The 24,757-nt window shown below is 35.0% G+C and overlaps 1 protein-coding gene across 1 annotated transcript in view; it reads right to left on the bottom strand.

Moving 5' to 3' along the window:
- UGGT2 (UDP-glucose glycoprotein glucosyltransferase 2) overlaps positions 1-24,757 on the bottom strand; it is an 84,519-nt gene that overhangs the window by 38,876 nt on the left and 20,886 nt on the right. Inside the window, exons 11-17 of the mRNA XM_053455362.1 lie at positions 15,587-15,678; positions 15,009-15,159; positions 9,706-9,825; positions 6,537-6,622; positions 5,500-5,635; positions 4,931-5,062; positions 653-817 (exon numbers count right to left, since the gene is read on the bottom strand). Coding sequence (XP_053311337.1) covers positions 653-817; positions 4,931-5,062; positions 5,500-5,635; positions 6,537-6,622; positions 9,706-9,825; positions 15,009-15,159; positions 15,587-15,678 — 882 coding nt within the window. The remainder of the gene's footprint in view (positions 1-652; positions 818-4,930; positions 5,063-5,499; positions 5,636-6,536; positions 6,623-9,705; positions 9,826-15,008; positions 15,160-15,586; positions 15,679-24,757) is intronic.

Below are 24,757 nucleotides of genomic sequence, written 5' to 3'. Positions count from 1 at the left end.
CTCACCCACCCTTACAATAGCCTGTTTGAACCAATCAACAACAAGCAGCAAATTAACAATATGGGGCAAAAATAACAGAAATTTCTTAAGATTAAGATTTTAAATTAAATGCATAATCTGGGTTTAATTACATACATTATTTTTCTCTCTAAACACAAACACAATTTTAAATATATAAAATGTATCATTTGAGGGAACAGACATATCAACTTTAATAATTAGCAAGTTTTAAAGGCAGAATGTGTGTAATCTTTTCATTAATTTAATTATGTTAAATAATAGATTTTGTTGCACTATGATAGACTTTGCATGTTTCACTTAAGTGTAAGTAAACATTCAATTACTGTGCATGACTAAAGTTTGTTGTTTATTGAAAGATTCTAACCATTACCGACTAGCTTTCAGTGACTATCACAATGCCCAACATTATCCGTCTGGCTTCCGATAATGCTTGCCTGATAGCACCGCCGAGCATTTTGCTCGGTACTTTGTGTTAGCTAACGGAGAACTGCAGAATATACGTTAAATGCGGGGCAATGACTTTTATGAAATGACTGCAGGAGATGACAGGCTGTAAAGTACGTAAACAAACTGTACGCTAAACACTAGGATGATATATCTGCCTCACATACTTTTTGAGTGATTAGCTTACCATGAACACTGCCCTCTGGAAGAACCCGGTGGCATCGATGATCCTCTGCAGAATAACCGTCTCCATCTCTTCAACATCCATCTCCTCGCTGTTAAAGGGCACACCATTAAACAGAACTTGAGGCAATGGACCTAGGCCACTCTTCTTATAAAAGGTTGCTCCTGCCTGTTTAAATCAAAAGCAAAACAGAAATACATAAAGCGAAGCTGACTGAAAAATGAATAAGCGCTAACAGCAAGAGACGTGGTTGTTATGTGTCAAGGCATTGCAAGTCTGTACTTTTTTGTATGGTTTTTAAAAGCAGTGAAGTAACCCGGTGAAAGGCAGATAGAGGAGCATTATTATGCCCGTCTGTAACACGAGAGTAAAAATGGAAGGATAAAAGGGAAGCAATGTTCTATGAGAACACAAAACACAACATATCAGTATAATTATTTGTTTATGGGGCTATTAGAGGTGTACCATACTTAAAAGGACAGGTAAGTGTCCTGAACACTACAGAGGAATGCATATTAAATATGCAGTATTCCAAAATGAAAATAAAATCATGTACCTGACCTAGTAGTTGCAGATCATCATTTCTTGCCACTGATTGGTTGCTTGAAGCCATTGAAATCAATGTCACCACAGATGACCACAGTGGTTGCTGGATTGTCCGACTGTACCAGATGTGTGATGAGATTAAAGGCAACATCTGGTACAACGAGGTCAGACAATCTGAGGACTGTTGTTTTCCATAGACAGGTCTTATACAGAGGCGAGCCAACATGATTATGGACCCACGGGTATTGTGATGTTGTGCTACTGTTTACTGTAAGAGGTTTTTTAAATTGTTTTAATTTTTGTATACTACTAAATGTCCTGCCCACTCAACCTTCTTTACATTTGGCGTTACAGACCATTCACAACTCTGAGGATCATGGGCCCTCTATGAGGTGAAGTTTGCCTTAAGATGCCTTGAAGGGTTTACCTACAGTGGCAAGAAAAAGTAAGTGAATCCTTTGGAATTACCTGGTTTTCTGCAGTAATTGTTCATAAAATGTGATCTGACCTACATGTAAGTCACGATTAAAGAGATTTTTTTTTTTTTTGTGTGAGGCATGCTTCACATGGTTCTTGAGAACAGCAAGTTCAAAATGTTTGAGCGTTTTTTTGTTTTGTTTTTTGTTATGTCAAAGTACCTCTAAAACATACCTCCAAGGATGTATTCAATGCAGACAAGAACAATGCCATTTTATGTTATTGGTTAAAACAGATTAAAATCAGAGCATATTTTAGGACAGATTTATACATAAATGCCGGTTATTCCAAAGAGTTCACTGTACAATAAGCTAAGTACTGATGTTATGTCCTACTTATACGTTGGTGTGTAGATGTTAGGGCAAGCTTTTTACCCACAATTTTGTATTTTGATGTTTTTGCTAGTAGTTTGACACTAGCGGGTTTCGCTGCAGCTTCAGTCACTTTTTGACGGGGTTTGTGTTAATTGTAGTGTGTTGTTTGATTGCAGTTGTTGCCGCCAAGGGTAGCAGAACCAGTTTTAGGTTTAGGGGGGCAAATACTTTTTCACATGGGTGATCTTTACCTTAAATAAATAAATGATCATTTAACCCCTTGGTGACAATGGCTTATTTTATTTTTTGTACCCTTGGTGACAATGGCTGATTTAACATTTCTGCAGTGCTCGTGTTTAGCTGTAATTTTCTTATTTCTCCTTTACTGTACACACGTTATATATTGCTTTGGGCCTTCTTTATATGCCCTTATTTTGATTGTATCATATAATTTACTATAAAGAAACGTATAAAATATGGTACAAAAGGTAGAAAAAATGAGGATAAGTAGATTCTACAATTTGTCCTGAGTTTAGAAATATCCAATGTTTTTATGTTTTTGCAAGCTATAGGGCAATAAATACAAGTAAGTGTTTTTCATATAAGTGTAACTCATATTTTTGAAAACTAGACATCCCAGGGTATTTCAAAGGCTGGTATTTTGACCCATGCATTTTACCACCAGCCGTAGCAATAGATCACTTTCTACACCCTTTTAAAAGTCATGACGTGTCAGGCATGTCAATTGTTGCCAAGGGATTTAAAGCTGTATTTTGTATTTACTCATGTTGTCTTTTTCTTATATTAAACATTAATGATTTTTTTTTTTACAGCACCGTAGATGGATTGTCCTTTTAATTTAGATATAGCCAGTTTAAGCATTACTTAGTCCTTGAGCTGGTCTTTTATTCGCTTTATGCCGAACTCATTTACAAATTATTTCACTGTATTAGCTTCTACCACTTCTGCTGGGGAATTGTTTCATTTATTTACCATACTCTCAGTAAAGTAAAGATTCTTTACATTATAAGCCCTCTATGTCGCAACACTTCTGCTTCTTTGAAATATACTTTTTCTTGTGGATTGTGCAATGTATTAATGTTATTTAAATATTTCTATCACAATTCCCCTCTGTGCGTGCGTGTGCGCGCATAGGATTTTCTTTAGTCATACCTGATAATTTTTACATTGCATTATAGTAGCCCTACTTTCAACTCTCTCTGCAATGTATATATCCTTCTAAAGATGGGTTCTCCAGAATGGTACATGATACTCCAGGCGCAGGCTGACTAGAGTTCTGGCATGATCACCTTCCCTATTTATACTACTAATGCCTCTAGCGACCTGTTCATTATCTGCCTGCCTTTAAGTTCTAAAAAAAAAAAAATTCCTCCTAAATCCCTATACTCTGTTGTCAGCAACAGCACAGATTTTTACATCCCAAGTGCGTTATTTTACATTTATCAATACCGAACTACAGTTAAAACATTACTGACCATTCTTGTAGTTTGCTTAAATCATTTGTCTTTAGGCTTATTCCACTAGGAATGTCTACTCTGTTGCAGACCTTTATATTGTATGAAAAGATACACATTGCCTTTAATAACTTCCTTAATAAAAATATTCAAAATAATTGGTCCCCTAGGTACCCCACTCATAACAAGACCTTTCTAAGAGGTACAAAAATGCCTTATTAAAATACAGATATCACTCAGTATCATTAAGTGCTGCTCCACTGTATACATTTCTTTTAAAGTGGATTTATCTGCTAATTCCATGACACTAAAGCATGATCTCATTACCAGAATACAGGTTGAAACTGAATGTACAATGTCATTCTACAACAACAGTATGCAAAAGTTCTATAAACCTAGTTTTGTAGTGCAACATCTAATGAACTAAATAGAGACTTTCATAACACAAAACAGTCTAAAGAATATACAAAAGTAATGAAAATGCTCAAAAGCAGTGATAAACAACAAACTCGTCATTAATGGGCATATTTTGCAAGCATGTCTCTGATAAAGTGTCTCGCATCTTGATGAGGCAATTAACAGCTGGGAAGAGATAATAAAACTTCATCATACACATCTAAAATGTGCTTTAATATGCCTAACTAATGTTTCCCCTACCAACAGTTTGCTTGTAGTACAAAATCATAAATTAGACGCCACCTCAAATTCTAAATCCCCCATCAAACAGAAAAGACAAAACAATTAAAAATTATCTTCACCCGTTTCTTTTTTTCTGTTTTCCCTACAGATTTCTAGAATTAATCTTAACTATGTGAAGGAGGAGAACAAAAACTTAGATTTGTTCTTTCAGATCAGAAGATTCCAGAATGGGACTTTTCCTATACTGCTAACCCTTTGGGTCACAGTGCTTGGTGTACTAATCAGTAGGTGAAAGTAAAGAACATGAAAATAAGTCTTCTTCAAACCATTTCAATCTGTACTATTATTTTTCATCTTTTAAATAAAGCTTTCTTTTAGGTGACCGGTCTGTGTATATAAACATACTACAGTGTAAATGTTTGGGTCATTTAGAGTTGTCCCTGTTTTTGATGGATCAAAAATACAATGTTTCTATTGTAAATGTCTATTGTAGCTGGAAATGGCAGATTCTTAATGGAATATCTTCATAGGTGTACAGAGGCCCTTTATCAGCAACCTTCACTGCTGTGTTCCAATGGCACGCTGTGTTAACTAATCCAAGGTTAAATTTAAAAGGCTAATTGATCATTAGAAAACACTTTTGCAATTATGTTACAGCCAGGCATGTCGCTGTTTTCTATGAAAACAGCTAAGTGACCCCAAACATTTGAATGGTAGTGAATATTTATTGTGTTTTTGTTTGTTCTGTAAATGTGTTTCTGCATGCAGATGTGGCCAGAACATACAGCACCCATTCATCTTTACGTTTATTATGTAAGAACCGAGCATACCTTAATCTTGCGGCTGTATTCTGAGTGTGAACCTAAAACTTGCTCTATGTCAGCTTTAGGAAATTCATATTTCAGCACTGACTTTACAATGTCCAGAGTAAGAGTTTCTCCATCATCCACTTTGTTGTACATCTACAAAAAAGCAAAAGCTGTTAAAGACTTACCAAGATTTCTGTGAAACGTATTCTTAAAAGAAATATATCTCAAAGATCTAAAATTGTAAAAAATACTTTAAGCCGACAGAAAAATGTAAAGCTACAACCAATATTTTTTTGACCGTAAACATATGAAAGAATGTTTAAATGCAAATGCTATTCGTGCACTTATAGCATGGACACACAATTCCAAAAAACAAGTAATGTTCAACAGCACTATTAGTTCGCTAAAGTGTGATTGTGAATTGACTGACATTAAAAACTATTACCTACTGTGTAATACACCCTAAATCCCTCTAAATTGTTATGTTATATACTACTTGTTATGTCCCGTCTACCCATTGTACAGTGCTATGGAATATGGTGGTTATATAAAATAATAATAATAATAATAATAATAATAACTATGCATACACTAATTAAGCTTGAGAAAGCTTGGGCCACGTCAGATTCTTCCGCAATGAAGTTGAATGCTCTCCACAAAGCTGTTCCTGCATCATTCACAGTTTCATCATCTTCTTGAGAATTTATGATAAAAACAAAACCAATCCTGGAAAAATAAACCACTCAAAGTCAGAATACATTAAACGTTTTAGAAATATTTAGTGATTTTACACACATGGTCTGCGACTTACTTCTATCTTATAGCATTTTACGCAAGTATCAAAAATAGACATGCATCCTAACAACAACAACTTTGTCTTTTAGTTAATCAATTAAAGCTCCAAGGCAAGTGGATTAGCCTTGCCCACACCTCTTTAGTGACACCCTCGCTCATCATTGTTATGCCATTAACGGGCACACCGCTCATCCACTTCTGGCTATGCCTTAGCCTTATGCGGACACAGAGTCAAACGTCACATCCAAAAACTCAAAGACAGTGTTGGTGCAAACACTTGCAATGAATCATAAAGTGTTCTATAAACCACAATAGATGTTGATTGAGCATGAAATTGTGCTAAAAAGAAAAAAAGAAAAAGGAGGAAAGTGACAATTCATTATCTCTTTCTACAGAGACTAAAATGTCTTGCTGTGTTCTCCTACAGTATGCATTAACTGATAAAACTAGGGCATGTCCCGGGAAGAGAATGAATATAGCAACTTCATGGTACGAGGATTAGTCAAATACCGATTCAACATAAGAGTCACGCAAGGAAAACTCTTTACTACATTTCCACACAACTAGCAACAAGTGTGCACTATTTTTACACAACTTAAGGGATTGTGTTAGTTTGTCATTTTTATTATACCCAGCCCACATTTAAAAGGTAACTAGTGAACACAGTAATATTAAGCATACACAAAATTAGTGATATTATTAAGCATTAATATCTGTAATAGTTCTGGTTAATAGCAATTTCCAGCTCTGATAGCAGTGTAACAATATCCCTTCACTTTTATAATAGATGAGTGTTTTCCATAATAGGCAATATCTCAGAAAGGTTTAGTACCTGAGAGGAACATTATGTTGATAGAATAATTCGGCAAGCTTCACATAATCAGCAGCATAATCTTGAACAGGATCGAGAAAAAAAACCTAGGATAATAAAAGCAGCAGTTAATAAGCAAGAATAATTTCTCTTTTTCAATAACGCATGGCTGATTACAGTTTGCCTAATGATAAACAAATAAGATATTTCAGTACCTGGAGAATTGACATCATAATTAAATAACATTGTGAATTAAAGAGAAAGTATGTGTCTCTTCGAGAACTTGCCAAGAAGCCCCTTACAGAACAGTACATTCTTGCCTGGGAATTTATTGAGTATCCTCTGGGAGCACTGATCATGATATACAACTGGTACTCCAGCAGAAACTCCAGGTATGGTAGGAACAAAAACATGTCCCTCCCAACTACTCCTTAAGTGTAATATAGAAAATGCAGACTAAGTTCCTTATTGTTGATAACAAAAAAAACTGGTAAAGTTCTGGAAAGTTGAGAACCTCTTGGGCAAAACCTCATGCTTGTGTTTCACATACCATTCTTGAACAGCACTAACATCTCTTCCATTCTATTTCCTGCAGCTGACAAGGGTACAAAACAACATGTATCCCAAATGTCAGAGAAACAACCACAAACAGATCAGATCATTGGGAATACCCAGGAACAAGAGGAGAGCCTGACAGGCAGCGCACAGAAGCTGTAGAAGGAGCACACCTTGGGGCTTTGGTAAGACAATGAGCAGTAACCCTGTGTAAAGAGTGGCCGGTGTTTGGAAAGCTCCACTGGTCTAGTATTGTCTGTCTCATGCAGCCTTTTAATGTATGTGGAAGAGAACCAAATTGTCTTTTTCATTCAACTTCCTCTGGCATCTCCAAGGCTGTAATGAACAACCTCCTCAGCTGGGAAGTATCTGGCAATTCCCTTTGACATGGTTTCAAAAGAAAAACATTCCAGGACCTGATGTACAGGAACAGTGATCTGTCCGCACCTTCTCTTTCTTTCTTTTTCTGTCACCAACAGAAAAAGATATAGACAAAGGGAGAGGGACTGTTTGAACCAACTCTTAAACGGGTAAGAAGTTGTTTGGCGATCAAACTGTGACCACTGCATACAATCCATGGGGAAGTCTTCTGGCACAGGATGAACCAACTGCAGCCTTGGTGTCAATCAGCAGTTTCTTATAGGAGGAGCAGACCAGATACTTCTTGGATGCATCCTCTTGAGAAGTTTCAGCTTATTTCTGAGACATAAGAAACACCCCCTCGCAGCAGGAACAGCAGCAGAAAACAATGCTCACAACCCTTACCCTGCAGAGAAAGTTGATAAAGAGCCTAATTCTAATAATGCTAGACACGCCCCACATCATATTACAGAGTCTTCTAAAGATACATCTACACGATGAACAAGGTACTATCATCCATTGCCAGTATACCCTCTCTATACCACGATTCACCTGTTCTCCATTCCCCCAACCTGCCTTTTTGATTTGTCTTGCTGTCAAATTAGTTTATAAAATAGCCACGTAACAAGTCCTGCATGAATTCTTGGTGCTGCAAATAAAATTGCAACACATTGCCAAGGAATTCAAACAGTCTGGTACCTTAGTGAATGTAAGAGTGTGTTCTAACATACGGCACCCCCTGAAAATGTATGGGTTAATAATTGCTGCTCTGCTCTCATACCTAGTCCATGCATCATTGGGTCTATTGGATTGCGTATATGTACAGCATCAGATATTGTCCACCACTGATTCATTCTGTACATTTATAAAACGCACCATTTATTCCCGCAATGGCTTTTTAACTCCAAAGCCAAGACAGTCTTAAATGACTAAGCATTGTTTACCACTTCAAGCTATGGTTATTCCAGGATCTGTGGATATTTTCTCTTATCCCCAAAAGGCTTAGTAGTTTTTCTCATTAGAAGCTTTGTCTTGCCCTAAGGACTTCTTTAACGGTGCTGTCCCTCAGAAGGATTAGAAAGAACGTTCTGTGCATTTTTTCTAAGCTACTCTGTAAAGTTGAAAAAACAAAACTGGAAAACCATTCAATAGATTATATATCACACATACATATATATATACATATAAACATATATATAAACATATATATACATATAAACATACATATATATATAAACATACATATATATATAAATATATATATATATATATATATATACGTACTAGTCAAAGACATGTGAAATCTATGTGCGCCCAGGAGAAAATGGCTGGGTAAGCCTGCTCCTATGTTTAAACTTTTTGGACTTCTCACAGGTTTACTTACGCAACCTATATTTCACCTTCTAGAAGGTTAAAGGGACTTTATGTGTTCATTACAAAAAGCAAAAATCTAAAAACAAAAACAAATTGCATGCATGCTGCAAAATGTACGGTCTGATTAAAGCAGATGGTATTTTTTGCAAGCCTATTGTGCACCATTAATCATTGTCATATTTTCTTCCTATCAGCAACGACTAATTGTATTTATTTTCTGCTTAACTCATTAGCTATTCAATGGCTTTGTTCACAACAGATGCCACATTTTTGTATGTAAAATATTGGTGTTTTAATAAAACAAATTGCAAACTGGACATTTGACAAATTCTTTTAAAATAAAGGCAAAAAACACCTTTTGGGGAATAACATTTTACTTACGATAGATTTTCATATGTGTTATGTTATTATCCATATATGATATTTTTACATAACATTTTTTATTTTGCACGCCCTACAGAAATTATTTAAGAAACTTTATTGTAGACGCTCGTATCTTTCAGATACGCTAGATATTAGGTGCATGTTTCTGGCTGGAAGTCTACCACTTTGGTTTAAACTTGCAAACTATTTTTTTTATGCAGTTTATATTCAGCCCTAAAAATATATATTTTTTCCCCTTAAACCTTCAATAGTTTATTCTAAGTCACGTTAACTATTTTAATAATTAAACAAGCGTTCCAGCATTACTGGTTAACGTGTTCTGCGTTGGTCTATTGTCCTTCCACTTTCTGACCTCTACATGCCTACTTGCTCCTCACTGGCAGTGTGACTAGCCCTGCCCCTATGTTTGACAAACCATGCCCATAATCACACCTCTGAGGAGCAGCAGAAGGGGTTCACAGGTTTAATACTGCAGTCCATCATTACATCATGGTAGAAGAGCAAAGCATGAATTTACCAGATTGAAAAAGTTCCTCTTAATTTGACGTATGGCTCCAGGGAAAGAGGGCCTCAGTAGCTCCTGGACATTGGATGGCCACGTTGAATACATGTGATCGGTTTCAATGTCATTCATCCACTGAAATTTAATTTCGAGAATATTGTTTAGTAAAAATAAAAAGCTTAACAAAAAGCATGAAGTGCAACATTTAGCATGAAAAAATAGGTGATGCAGGGATGGTTAAAGAGGAGTTGACAACTACAGTTTTGCCGGGTTCAGTGAAAATGTAAGCAACAAGAGAGCACACTCCAGTACAATCAAATCCTCTATTAAGAGAAAGTATAACATAAGACAATACATGCATTCATATACTTAATTTTTTTTTTATTTTATTTTTTTTTAATAAAACACACACAAAGTACTTTTATCTAATAAAATGAACAGATGTAAAGGATAGAGATCCTTGAAGAAAAAAGTTTCCAGAAGACATTGGTTTGTGGTTGGTTGGATTTATTTCAATATGATGGATGCCCAAATAAAATGTATCTGGATGACAACCGGCTACTCTGCTGAAAATAAGAAACCATCCCATTCCTGGCAAGAATTCGATAGTGTTCATTGTTGGAGGTATAGAAAAAAAAAATAATATAAATGAAGCAAATGAAACCTCTTTGCCAAGGATTTAAACAGAAATTTAAAATTAGGTCCTTCTCTTGTAACAAGTGTTGTAAAAAGTTGTTCACTGACAAATTATGTTAAAATACATTTCATAAAAATCTATTTAGGTTTGTGTAAAAATAGGAATATATCAATCTAAACATATTTCATTTGTGCAACACATGGTAATTTAACATCGCTGACTTTCAATTTAGTTTTTCTTTTGTGTATTGTGCTTTAATTTGTTACTCCATTAAAACAGCATGTGTCATTTATCATTGTGGACTCTCAGTTAATTACTTTTCACTAAATCATGCAAAAAGATACTAAATTAAAAAAAAGAGAGAGAGAGAGAGAGAGAAACACAATATTATGCTTTTTCACACCAAGAATAATTACTAGCAAATGTTTGCCATCCAGAGGTTAAGCTCATGCTACTAATCTTTCATCAAATATGGCACGACAGATGATAAAATGCAAATTCTCATAGAAGACGCTATGCATGCATTCCAACACACTGGGTGCTTAATGTGATCCGAGATCCAAGCATGGTCTTGACAGACCGTTCTAAGTCTCTACCCATTTCCTCTCCTTGTTTTTTTACCACAGGATATAAAATGTATACAATTTGGGGGTTTTAAGATATAAATTGACAATTACTACACACAAGAGTAAGTTTTGTAATAAGACTTGTGCAGCTTAAATATTTGTATTGATATTTATTGATGCATTCCATTTTTTAAGCTGCTCGGTGTTGTATATTCTACTTAGGTTAATGTATTGTTTATTATCAAGAAAGCATTTATTAGCTAAAGGTCCATCATCAGAGCAGACTGGACACTAGCCAATTCATTAATCGTCTAAAGAATCACTGATATCCTATGTGTGATAGAATGGATACATGTACACCCCCTCTTTATAATAAAACTGTATTTCAACTGAGGGTTTGTGTGTTTTTTTTTAATCAGGGAGAAGCCCTTTAGTCTATAGAGACATTCGAAATATTTATATTGTTTGCTGTTGTACTATGTTTGACCCTCATCCCTATTTTGGTTAACCCCTTCCGTACCGGGACGTACCTGGTACTTCCTGGTTAACAGTCACCGGTAGACCGGGACGTACCAGGTACGTCTCCTCCAAAAAACGCCCCCACATCACCACAATCGCGGTGATCGTGGGGGCGCTGCTGCTGGTGTCTGCCCAGGACTCCTGGGCAGACAGCACAGCCTGTCTAAACCCGCCCCCAAGCCTACGATCACTCCCACGGAGTGATTTTGTAGGCAGAAACAGTGATTGCAGAAAAATCTGCAATCGCGGTTTCAGCTGCCACAGGCAGCTTCAGGGAATGGGGGGGGGTGTTGAATGGGTCCCCACACAAGTGTGGGGACCTGATCCAACACCCCCCTGCTGCCTGATCGCTCCATGAGAGCGTCAGTGCAGCGTTAACCCCTTCAATGCCGCGATCGCGGCATTCAATGCCGCGATCGCGGCATTGAAGGGGTTAATTGCCGTTTTGTAGGGGGCTCTGCTGCTGGTGGTCTGCCTGGAAGCCCAGGCAGACCAGCAACAGCAAAAACGACCCCCCAGAAGTCCTCTGATCAGTCCTGTAGGACTGATCAGAGAGACTCCTCCCCTACAATCTCCAGTCTATTGGAGATTGTGTCCCAGCTGCCAGAGGCAGCTTCAGGGACAGGGAGACAGGGTTCTTTGGTCTCCACATGAGTGTGGAGACCAGTCCCCCCACCCCCTCCCTTGCTCAGTTAACCCCTACCCCCCTCTTCCTCAATTAACCCCTTCAATGCTGCGATTGTGTATGACCCCCCATCGCAGCATTGCAGGGGTTAATATTAGTCCCCACAAGCTTGTGGGGACTAAATATCAGTCAATGCTGTGCTTCAATGGAGCATCAGCATTGAAAGAGTTAAAAAAAATAAAAAATAATAATAATAAAGAAAAATAAAAAAAATTAAAAAATAAATAAATAAATTAATAAAATAATAATAATAATAAAAAAAAATAACAGCACTGACCTGAAAGTCCAGGGTGCTTCCAGGTCAAATGCTGGGCTGGGCTGATCAGATCGCTCCTAGCCAATAGGAGTGATCGGATCATTATGGCAGCCCATGGATGACCCTGCTCTACAAAGAGAGAGGGGTCATCTAGGTTAATTATGAAAAAACACAAATTATTAATAAATAAAAAAATCATAATTATTACCTGATCACTTGTCGGTGACATTTTAAGTCGCTGATTATTGATCGGTCTCCCTGATTGATGTCAGCGGCCTAAACCTGTCACTTACAATTCAGTGCAACATTGAAATGTATGCGTTAAAAATGCAATAAAATAATTTCCCTGTGAAGTTTGGCAGACATCAGTGAAGAAATGGCTGGCTGAAAACTGTCAAAACTACCCTAGTTGAACACCTTGACTCGTCTACTGTTCATAAATATATACTTTTATGGGGTAATTTACAGTGGGGGGCTTCCAAAATGTCCCAAATGGGATATGGGCCCAGGAAACCAATTTCTGAAAATTCCAAATTTGAAAACTAAAATGCACATGTTCCAGTTTTGCCCTCATAGCTTCCTCAAAAAATGCATGAACCATGCATGTGAGGCCTTGTTGGAACCGGGGGATGTTGGTGAACACAATTTGGTGTTTTTTTCTGCAGTTGCACATATTCTATACAAAATATAATATAAAATCTAAAGCAACATTGCAACATATGCAAAAAAACCAAAAAAATATAAAAATACCTCAAAATTTGGCAGCAATTGGCGATAAAATCCCTGTTTGAAAAGTGTCAAAATGACCCTAGTTGTACACCTTGACTTATCTACTGTTCATAAACATATAATTTTGGGGGGATAATCAGTATCTGTGACAACTATTGCAGTTATTAGACTACCATGCCAATTTTGAAAAAAATTACATTTCAAAAACGTAATGCATGCCTTGCAATATTTGCCCTATACTGGTCAAAATAGATAAAAATCCTGGCCATGTTGGGTGGTTTCCAAATCAGGACAACTTAATGAATATATTTGGGATAATTTTTTCCCATTGGTTCAATGTGTGTACAATTTGTATGTATACAAAACTGTAAAAAAATGCTTTTTTTTCATTTTTTCCCCACTTTTTCCAGTTTATTTCAAACAAAACAATGTACTACCCAGCTTAATATGGTTTCAAATGAAAGCCCTACTTGTGCTGAAAAAAACAATATATGATTTGTGTGGGTGCACCAATTGATAAGAGAGAAATTACAGTTGAAGAAAGACATGGCAAAAACACAAAAACGGCTCTGGTCCTTTAGCGACACGTTAGTATCAAAATCCCGGTCCTGAAGGGGTTAATATTTTAGACATTATTTGAAGGTGTGTCTTACAAGTAGCTCATTTTAGGGAACTGGGATATTTATCAATTAATTCATGCTAATTACATATAAAAGTACCCAAAACAAAAATACTAAAAATTACCTAAATTAGTTATAGTTTTAAAATGTATTTCCGTGCTGGCTTTCATCTTTAGTTTATGCAAGCATGCACCAAAATATTGACGTTAGACACACTGCTTGCCACTCAGAAAGAACACAGCCCACGGTGCTCCACCTAGCTACCCGCACTATTAAAAATGTTACCCGATTGGTGGTCAGTTTCAGACCTTTATGACCCTTGACTTGGACATATAGAAGGTTAACTAATATCTAACTACAAATCTAGAAGGCAAAGGTCGATACATTACTAAAGATCAAAGAACACAACAAATGGCTTTTTTCTTGGGCACATATAGCTTGGGATCCCCCCTTGGCAGCCACCTGTTCTTCTTGTCCAACACTTGTTAACCATTTCCAATGAAATCTTCTATTCTCTAATGGCCATACACTTATAATAAACTGTGTGTAGTGGGTTTCTCATCTGTTTACTTCCCAAAAGTCTCCCCAAGTATTCTTGTTTGTTTAATATACATATCTTCATACTGCTGCACAACAACTTACTGACATTATTAGACCCTGGAACGTTTTTGTATAACAACTCAGAGGTTTGCGTGAGCTATATGCTGTTAAGCCCTAGTTCTTGCTGGTTAGTGATCGTTTTCAGTCATTCATACAGCATGAATTGTTATTAATTTTGCACCAAGAAATCTAGATAAAATGCCCTGCATAGATCAAGCTGCATAGATCAAGCAGCAGTCTGAGTGACTGCTGGTTATCATATTAAAGTGCTAAAAAAAGCAGCTAATATTATTTAAGTTACAAGCTGCTTTCTCAAAAATAGTAGGGTTTCCTTAAATATAACATTGGCTGCTTAAAAAAAATAAAAAAGCATACTTAAAAAATAGAACTGCAATTTAAGTACAACCCTTCCAATATTTATATATATATATACACACACACACGGCAATTATGGTCTTACTGCCTTATGTTGGAGGGGGGAGCATGATACTTTTAAATGAAAAATGTAAAGTATGAAAGGCTATGTGAGTTATGTTGAGGCAAATACAAGATAGGATTACATAAAGGGTTTCATAGAAAGATTTTTCAAAGAAAGGGCGGGAACTGAGGGATTAAGTCTTAATACACTATTCAAAAAAGAAACTAAACAAATGAAATTAAAATGATCATTCCATTTGGCAAACATATGTAACGTATGGATACCTACAGTTATTGCAGAATGCCTGATATCCAAAGCATAGTTTTCTTCTCCAGGGAGCACTTGCAATTTTAAATATTTACCAAGATCTTCGTTGTTTATTCCCAACTCAGAGAGTCCATAAAGAGCTTTGCCTTCCGTTTTAAGAGTTTCTAAAATGCTTTAATGGAAACTTACACTTATAAACAGTAATTATAGAGAAACAACACAAGCTTAAAAAACAATCAATTAAAAAAAGGGAGAGATTTACTATGGCAACAACTATTTTAAGACAGCGGACGTTTCTATATGCAACTAAAAGTAGCTGCATGGTATATTGTGGCTGGTAATGCTATTTTTTTGTGTGTTCTAGCAGCTATTATATTTATAAGTAAATCTACTTTTCCTGTGGCACTTCACCTTAAAAAGAAACACAAATTCCAACGCACACTCATCTCTTATGCGCAGAACAATACAGTATTTCCGATAAACGTCTTTACTGCATTGTCTCTTGGGTGAGTAGCTTGATATAATGTATTTAACAAAGCACTTGCTAATCAAGTCATTTAAACAGAAACTATCGTAAAAACATGCAATACAAACCTTACCTAAATGAATTATGAACGTCTAGATCGATGTGGAGGCCATTGATATATAAAGCTGCATCTCCAGGTTGAATTCCAAATGACTCTGACAAGTGCTGTTAAACAGAAGAACATAAAATATAACTCCACTTGCATATTTATATATACACATACATGGTATGTTCAACACGTTATTTAAGTTTAATGTTATGATTCCAGGTCTGTCAATGTATAACATCTTTCAATCATGCATTTATGGATGCCCACATCACTTTAGTTGTACCGTCCCTTTTTTGCTCTGTACTACACTGAATCATTGAAGTATTTCACACTGTAGTGTAGAAAATAAGAGCAGAACATATGGAGGTGCACACATCAGGACTCTGTACAGTTTTATAATCATGAAGAAACATAAAAACACAATCATAAAGAAACATAACATCTCATATGCAATACAATCCCAGAAACAGACAGGACGCTATGATCATTTACCATAAAGTTTACATTAATTATCCACATAACAAAAAAAACACAAAAAACAAAACACCAGGTCAGTTTATTGAAATGTATATAAACCGGCTTGACCTCAGCATACTACAATTCACAAAATACCCAGGGGATGCTACAAGGACATTTTTGTAAAACCATGTTCATTCTATGCCATGTCTCTACCCCATTTCCAAAAGCCAAAGTTAGACTCTACACGCTGAAACTAATCGGGCATTTATCTGCAACAGACAGACACTCAGGTGTTGGGACTGTTGGCAAATAGTCCAAACATAGAGCAATGACTTCCTACACACGATCTTTCACAATTGTGCAAATTGCTCTGCAAAACAAGCAATCTTTTTAAGAGCCTTCTAACACAATCCCCTGATTCCACAGTCATTCTAACAGCCCAAGAGTTTGCCTGAGCCCAGTCATCACAATATTTGTGCTTTTAACACCTTTGCAGTTCTTCCATACACTTCATTTTCTATTCCACTTCCATTATCTTGGACGGCAGTGATTCGGTTATGCACAGCTGGAGCTTACAACCCCTGCTGCTAGATGAATGGACTATAGGCACTAGATCTCACATGCCAATTTATTGTCTGGCAATCCTGATGTTTAGAAAGTTTTAGTGCTATTCACTTGGGAAAGCCGAATATAAAAACAACAATAAAACTCATAAGCACTTCTGTCCAGCATGCATCCTTTTAATTATCTTTCCATTGCAGCTATTTACACATTTGAAGATTTCCAGCAAGCCAAATGCAAGGGATATTGCACCACTGTGCCATAGAGAAATGTAATGTATGCATAATGTCAAACAATCAGCTGGGGGTTTAAATATCACCATTATATTCAAATTACAGAGACTTCTCACACAAATCTAAAAGTCTGAAACGGATTTGCAAAACAATAATAATATACATCATAACATTTACATGGTGCTCCGACTCATTTACTGGAGTATGCCCATGATCCCTTAATAATCATTCTTGTAGAATAAAGGTGGTACTTGAAAAAAAAAAAATGTCTAAAGTAGCGAAAAAATTTATTATAATTACATGGCAATTATGTAGATACAAAAGGAACTCAGCTACCTAAAATATCCATGAATAAGAATAACATAATGAAGTGTAGGTTAAATGATACAACTTCTTGAATTGTGTTATGTAGACTCCTGGTCCTCTTTCTTTTTTTTTTTTTTTATTTCTCATTCTTTATTAAGGTTTTTTTTTTTTCATGAATATAAAAAGGAGACAAAACATTAGAATACATATGATACTTAACAACATAAAAACATCTACATAAACATTCATACATGAATATTGTTGTATTTCCTTAAAGCTCATAGAATTAAAGAATAAAAATTTTGAATATTCAAACACTCAGTGTTTCTTAGGAGGAGAGAGAGGTCATGGATTATCAAGGCCACTATAGATCTAAGACAAAGGCCATTGGAGCAGTGCTGTGGTTATATTATATTGATGCACAGGGAGTTTTTAATCTATTATTTGAAACCAATTCTGCCAAATGCACTCATACCTCTCTCTTGAGATAGCTTCTTTTAGAAAAAAATATTTTTCTACATTACTTTGCAAATTTATTTGCATTTTAATTTCTTGCCAATTTGGTAAATCCTGTTTCTTCCAATATCTAGCAATACAGATTTTAAACGCCAAGAGTATATTAACCCATAAAATCTGCTCATTAGTATTAATATCTATAAACTCTAAATGAAACAAAAACCTTTGAGGGGAAAGTTCCAAATATGATCCAAACAATTTCAGATAAAGCTCAGATATTTTTATCTTAAGTTGAGTTAACTTTTGACAATCCCACCAAATATGTTTGTGCGAACCTTGTTCAACATGGCATCGCCAACACCTATCTCCATTCCTTGGATGAAATTTAGCTATACGAGTAGGGACCATATACCATCTATATATAATCTTAAAAAAGAGTTCTTGAAGATTTATACAGTGAGTTGCTTTTTTAGTAAATTGCCATGATTTATACCAAGAATCCAAGGGAATAGTAATTTCCAATTCTTTCTCCCAATGTTTCTGTGCCTTAGACTTATCAAGAGTCTTATTATCTTTAAAAGATTTCAAAATCTTAGACAGAGTTCCCTTAGAGGTACACGAAGTAATAAATTTCAACCAAGGATTACATTCAGATGGTGGGTTTGATATTAGAAAATGTTTTAATCTAATATATTTAAAGATTTCTCTTGACGGTAATATATATCTATCAATCAGAAGAGAAAAAGAAGCCAGATTTTCCTCTAAGTAAAGGTCTCCTATCTGCTTTATTCCTGAAATTTTCCAATTGTCCAATACAAGATCAGGTATGTAAAATAATAAAACATCCAGGGGACAATTTTTTGTAAATGGAGCCCCTTTTACGAACCTCTTTTTGATCTTATAGAAGGAGGATAATATATCTGCAATTATTAAGCTCGGAAAGTTTTTCTTCTGAAATTGGGGTTGGGGTAACCAGAACAGCAAGAAGGGATCAAGATTTTTAAAGTTATATTTTTTAAGATTATATTTCTCTATATTATACCAACCCAGAGAGCTTTTCTCTTTTGTAGAGCCCCAGGCCATCATAAAAGCTACTTGGGAGGCTTCGTATAGTTCCTTTATATCAGGGTAGCCTAAACCCCCAGATTCAATAGGTCTTTTAAGAAGCTCCGAGGGTAATCTTATTATTTTAGCTGCCCAAACAAATTGAGACAGTAAATTTTCCCATTTTAAGATAATATCTTTCGAGACAAAAAAAGGTATTAATCGAAAAAGATATAAAATTTTGGGAATTATGTAAGCTTTAAGAATATTAATACGACCCATCCAAGAGATTTCAAGTTTCATCCAGTTTGCTAGAGAAGATTTTATTTCTAGAAAGAGTTTCTTATGATTTATATCAGCAATATCTTCCAATATAGGTCCGATTATGATCCCCAAATAATCAATTTGATGTGTCTGGTCATTATTTTTAATATACCCATGAACTGTAGATATCTGAGACTCAGAAAGATAAAATGGAATCATCTGAGTCTTTGATAAATTAAGTTTATAATTAGAATAGTGTCCAAACTTTTCTATTCCTTTTAAAAGAGCAGGGATAGATAATAAAGGAGCAGATAATGTTAATAAAACATCATCTGCATATAATGTAATGCTATATTCATGTTTATCAATATTTATACCAAAAATATTAGAAGAATTTCTAACATAAGCTGCTAAAGGCTCAATTGTTAGAGCATATAACAAGGGGGCTAATGGACAACCCTGCCTTGTGCCGTTATAAATATGAAACATGTCTGAGTCTAGGAAAGGACCTCTGATCTTTGCAACCGGAGATGTATATAAAGCCATAGTTAAATCAAAAAAGAGACCTGTTAAACCAAATGCTTGAAGTGTTTCAGCTAGGAACTTCCAATTAACCCTGTCAAATGCCTTTTGGGCATCTAAGGCTACTATAACTGAAGAGATTTTGTATCTATGTATGTGTTCCATGATATTGAAAATTTTACGCGTATTTTCTTCTCCCGCCCTACCAGGAATGAATCCTGCCTGATCTGGATGTATCAAATCTTGTATTATTTGAGCCAATCTAGAAGCCAAGATCTTAGAATATATCTTCACATCTAAATTGATGAGAGATATTGGCCTGTAGTTAGCAACCAGTGAAGGATCCTTCCCTGGTTTAGGAATTGGTGATATACTCGCCTCCAACATCTCTTTTGGAAAGCTTCTTCCAGTAGAAATAGAATTAAAAGATTTTGTTAAGATGGGAGAAATTACTGAATTCAAAATTTGGAAAAATATAGCTGAAAAACCATCGGGGCCTGGAGCTTTCCCTTTTTTCAAATTAAGAATTGCAGTAATAATCTCCTGAGTCATTAGTGGTTGATTTAATTGTATTAATTTTTCTGCAGAAAGTTTTGGAAGATGCAAGGTCTCTAAAAATTGAGCTATATCAGTGGTAGCAATTTTAGGTTCGGGCAAATTATATAAGGTTTCATAATATTGTTTAAAAGCATTACCTATCTGTGTTGGTGATATACAGGTTATTCCGTTATGTCTAATTTTTTTTATTCTAGATGAATCAATTTGTGCCTTCAATCTTTTAGTAAGATTTTTCCCTACTCTATTGTTTCCATAATGCCAACTGGATTTCAATCTTTGCATTATTGTTTCAGTTTTAATTTTAAGTTTAATAATTATCAATTCTTTAATAGTCTCTAACTGCTTCAAGAACTCTCTAGATGGATGTTGTTTATTTAATCTCTCAAGTTTTGCCAATTCAATATATAGATCGGCAAGTTCTTTACCTCTCTGTTTTTTAATCCAGGCACCCTTTTTTATTAAATATCCCCTAAGCACGCATTTTAGGGTGCACCATAAATTTAAGTCTGAGGTCTCATTATTGTCATTCTGCTCCAAAAAAGATGTTGTTTGTTTTATCAAATCTAACTTGTCGGATTCTGTTTTTAAAAGAGATTCATTGAGTCTCCAACGAGTTCTTGTTCTATATTGAGGATTATCCTTGATAGAAATAAATACAGGAGCATGGTCAGACCATGAGATGTTTCCAATTAGAGAAGTAGTAGAGATTTCTAAAGAGTGACCAGGCATTAAGAAATAATCGATGCGTGAATATGATTGGTGTACATTCGAGAAGAAAGAGTAGTCTCTTTCCTCAGGGTGTTGTACCCTCCAGACATCATAGAGGCCGTGTTTAGACAAAGACTCAGAAAATACTTTGGCCCTAGTTTTCAAGCACACATCTGATTTACGATTCTTCGAGGTCTTAGTATCTTTTTCAATATCAATTACGCAATTCAGGTCGCCTGCTATAATCAATAAGCCTTTAGAAATTTTTTCTATTGATTCCATAGCTGAATTAAGAAATCTTGTTGATCCCTCTGATGGAGCATATAGACTAACCAGAGTATAAGTAACGTCATTTATATTGCAGATTAATATAATCCTTCTTCCTTCCTTATCAGCTTCATGATGTATATACTCAAATTTATTTTTAGTTGATATCAATATGGCTACTCCCCGCTTCTTTTTATCTAAAAGAGAAGATGCATAAACATATCGGTATCTATGGTATTTCCAAGCAGATTTTTCTATAATTTGATTCCAGTGTGTCTCTTGAATAAATGCAATATCTATCCCCTCTTTAATTAATGTATCATACAGATATGATCTCTTATATGGAGAATTTAAGCCCTGTGCGTTGATTGTCATCAATTTAAGGGACATGGAAAATTTGTTTTCCCGTCCTCCACCAGCACTGCTCCCTATCCCTCAATCTCCAACTAGAAAACACTTGACAACAACACTCATAAACAAAAAAAACAATCAAACCCAACACACTGTGCAGGAAAAACATTATTCCCGCCCTTAGTGTGAAGAAATTCCTTGAACCAGCAAGGAATGAGGACGTGTTTTAAGGCCAGCGAAGGTAAGGAGCACAATCAATTCTTATTTCATAGAAATAGTATAAACTATATCTATGCAAATATCATATTTAATGAAATTACACAAAACAAACCAAAAAAAAAAAAAAAAAAAAAATTTAAACCTAAAAAATATACATATGTACATATATACCTATATTAATATATAATCATAGATTTTATCAATATATGTACCCGAAGGGAAATTTATATTAATAACTATAATAGAAGTCTCCTTCTTCTCAAGTGATTTGTGCTAATAAATCTGTTACTATCCACCCATATATATAATATATCATAAATTCATATTAGTGTCTTTTAAATTTTCCTATCCTAGTGTCTCAGTTCTAACTTTATGAAAATATCTTATCCAAAAGTTATCAATAGTTATATATCTCTGTGAAATTCTATAAATCCCATAATTATATCTAATATTTAAAAAAAATAAAAAAAAAACAAATGTTTATATATATATATATAAGTATATGTTAATATATGGTCATAGGTTTTTGTATTATATGTATCAAAAAGGAAATTTATATTAATGACCATAATAGAAGTCTCCTTCTCTCAAGTGATTATTTCTACTAACTCTATTACTATTCACCCATATATATAATATATCGTGAGTGTATATCAGTGTCTTTTAAATTTTTCTATCCCAATATCTTAATTCTAACTTGTGAAAATATCTTATCCAAAGATTAATAACACTTTTATATCTCTGTGAATCTCTATGAATCCCATAAAAAAAAAAAAAAAAAAAAAAAAAAAAAATGATTTAAGAATTTGTGATAATCTATATTCTAAATAATCTATTATATCTTTTATGTTATTATCACCCATTTATCAATTGTATCATATCCAACCAATACATTACCAACTTAGTGACTGAACTAAAATTATAACACTTAACACATCATTTCCAAACGGTACATAAAAAAAAAAAAAAAAAAAAAAAATAAAAAATTTCTTCTATAGATTAGGTCTTATATAGTAAGATTCCATTTCAATAAGTTGTCCTTTGCTTGTATAGGATCATTGCAAATATAGATTTTCCCTTGATAGTTAATTCGCAATTTTGTGGGGAAACCCCAAGAGTAAATAATATTATTTTGTCGTAAGCAGGTAGTAATATCAGAATATTTTTTCCTGTGCATTCTGGTTGCACGTGAAAGATCAAGATATGTAGTTAGGGATGCGAATTTTGCAATTTTGGTAGGGTTCCTTCTCATTTCTTTAACTAGATCTTCTTTAATTCTGGAGTTAGCAAAACAAATGATAACGTCTCTAGGTGTATTTGTTTGTGTCCAACTAGGAGGTAGCGGAAGTCTATGGGCTCTTTCAATTAGTATCGAACCGTATTTTGGACAATCTATATATGTTGAAAGTAATTCCATTAAATACGATTCTAAGTCAATCACATCTTCAGATATTCCACGGATTTTAAGATTTTGTCTGCGTGACCTATCTTCTAGGTCTGCAAGTTTAAGATCTTGTCTTGTTGAATCTGCTTTTAATACTTCATTTTGAGATTGAAGCTGCTTAATTTTCAAATGTAGCGTAGAAATTTCTTTTGATTGAGCCGCTAAGGTGACCTTCATGTTGGTCATTTCCTCCTTATATTCTTTGAGATTATGATCCAGATCAGCTTTTATTTTAATATATAGAGAATCTAGAGCCATCATCAAATTGGTCTTTGTAATATAATCTGGCGGGTTAGTTATGCTAATCTCACTTAGTCGATCTGGAGATGATTTAGATGATAAAACAGAGGTATCCATTTGACTTTTGGGAGAGTAGTAGGCACTAATTGGAGGAGGTTTCTTTGTTTTCACCGACATTTTAGATTTTTCCTCTTTATCAGCCCTACCAGATTTGTCACCTTTTGGAGGCATTATCATTGCCCACTTTTATCTGTACGAGAAGAGACCTTGAAGGTCTTTATGCCTTTAAACCAGAATCTTTTAAGGACAAATTAGTGTATATTATATATAGATCCATACACATCAAATTCCAAGAGATGAAAAATATAATCTTCAATAGCACAAAAAAAAAAAAATTTAGCTATTTACACATTTGAAGATTTCCAGCAAGCCAAATGCAAGGGATATTGCACCACTGTGCCATAGAGAAATGTAATGTATGCATAATGTCAAACAATCAGCTGGGGGTTTAAATATCACCATTATATTCAAATTACAGAGACTTCTCACACAAATCTAAAAGTCTGAAACGGATTTGCAAAACAATAATAATATACATCATAACATTTACATGGTGCTCCGACTCATTTACTGGAGTATGCCCATGATCCCTTAATAATCATTCTTGTAGAATAAAGGTGGTACTTGAAAAAAAAAAAATGTCTAAAGTAGCGAAAAAATTTATTATAATTACATGGCAATTATGTAGATACAAAAGGAACTCAGCTACCTAAAATATCCATGAATAAGAATAACATAATGAAGTGTAGGTTAAATGATACAACTTCTTGAATTGTGTTATGTAGACTCCTGGTCCTCTTTCTAAGAATACGATAAAGAGTGCAAACCTGGACCCCTTGCTTATTGAGCCTATACAGTATCAAAACATCAAGCATGCAAGGAGGGGGGGACATAGGTATACACAAGGTTCTGTTATACAGATACATAGCAGATACACATAGCTGATCTAGTCTTCCTGGTTTTCCTGATGTAAAGACTCAAACCTCCAGCAAGTTGTCTAAGATTCAGGAAAGCCATATTCCCATCTCATGTACCTATCAATTCCCTCACTGTACTGTCCTCTACTACTTCTGCAGGGAGGCTGTTCCAATTCTTTACCACCCACTCAGAGGAGACTTGCCTCACGTTTTGAGTCTAAAACTATTATTTCAATCGGAATCAGTTGGGTATGCCAGTGGATATTTTTCCCTCTGTAATGGCAGTTCAAGATACTTGAGAGGGCACTCTTCATGCTTGGCCATGGTTGAATTGGCCTCCACACGACTGTATTTGTTATGCCCACCACTGCCATTTTTCCTTTTACTTGTTTTTTTGTCCAAAAGGTCCCTTTGTTGGCATAGCATAAGATTCGCAGTCGTTTACAGGTTATGGAAACCTACGTCACCCTTTTAAGGCTGAAAATAGAATTGGATTACCAGAGGAATTACATTATGTTCTCTTTGAGATACTACAGTCTTCTTTAGACAAAATTTCTATCTGTTTCAACCACAAATGCTACTTATT

The sequence above is a fragment of the Spea bombifrons genome, chromosome 2, assembly GCF_027358695.1.
Source record: "Spea bombifrons isolate aSpeBom1 chromosome 2, aSpeBom1.2.pri, whole genome shotgun sequence".
In the NCBI taxonomy this organism is placed as follows: domain Eukaryota; kingdom Metazoa; phylum Chordata; class Amphibia; order Anura; family Pelobatidae; genus Spea; species Spea bombifrons.
This window is presented reverse-complemented; position numbering and strand designations above follow the sequence as displayed.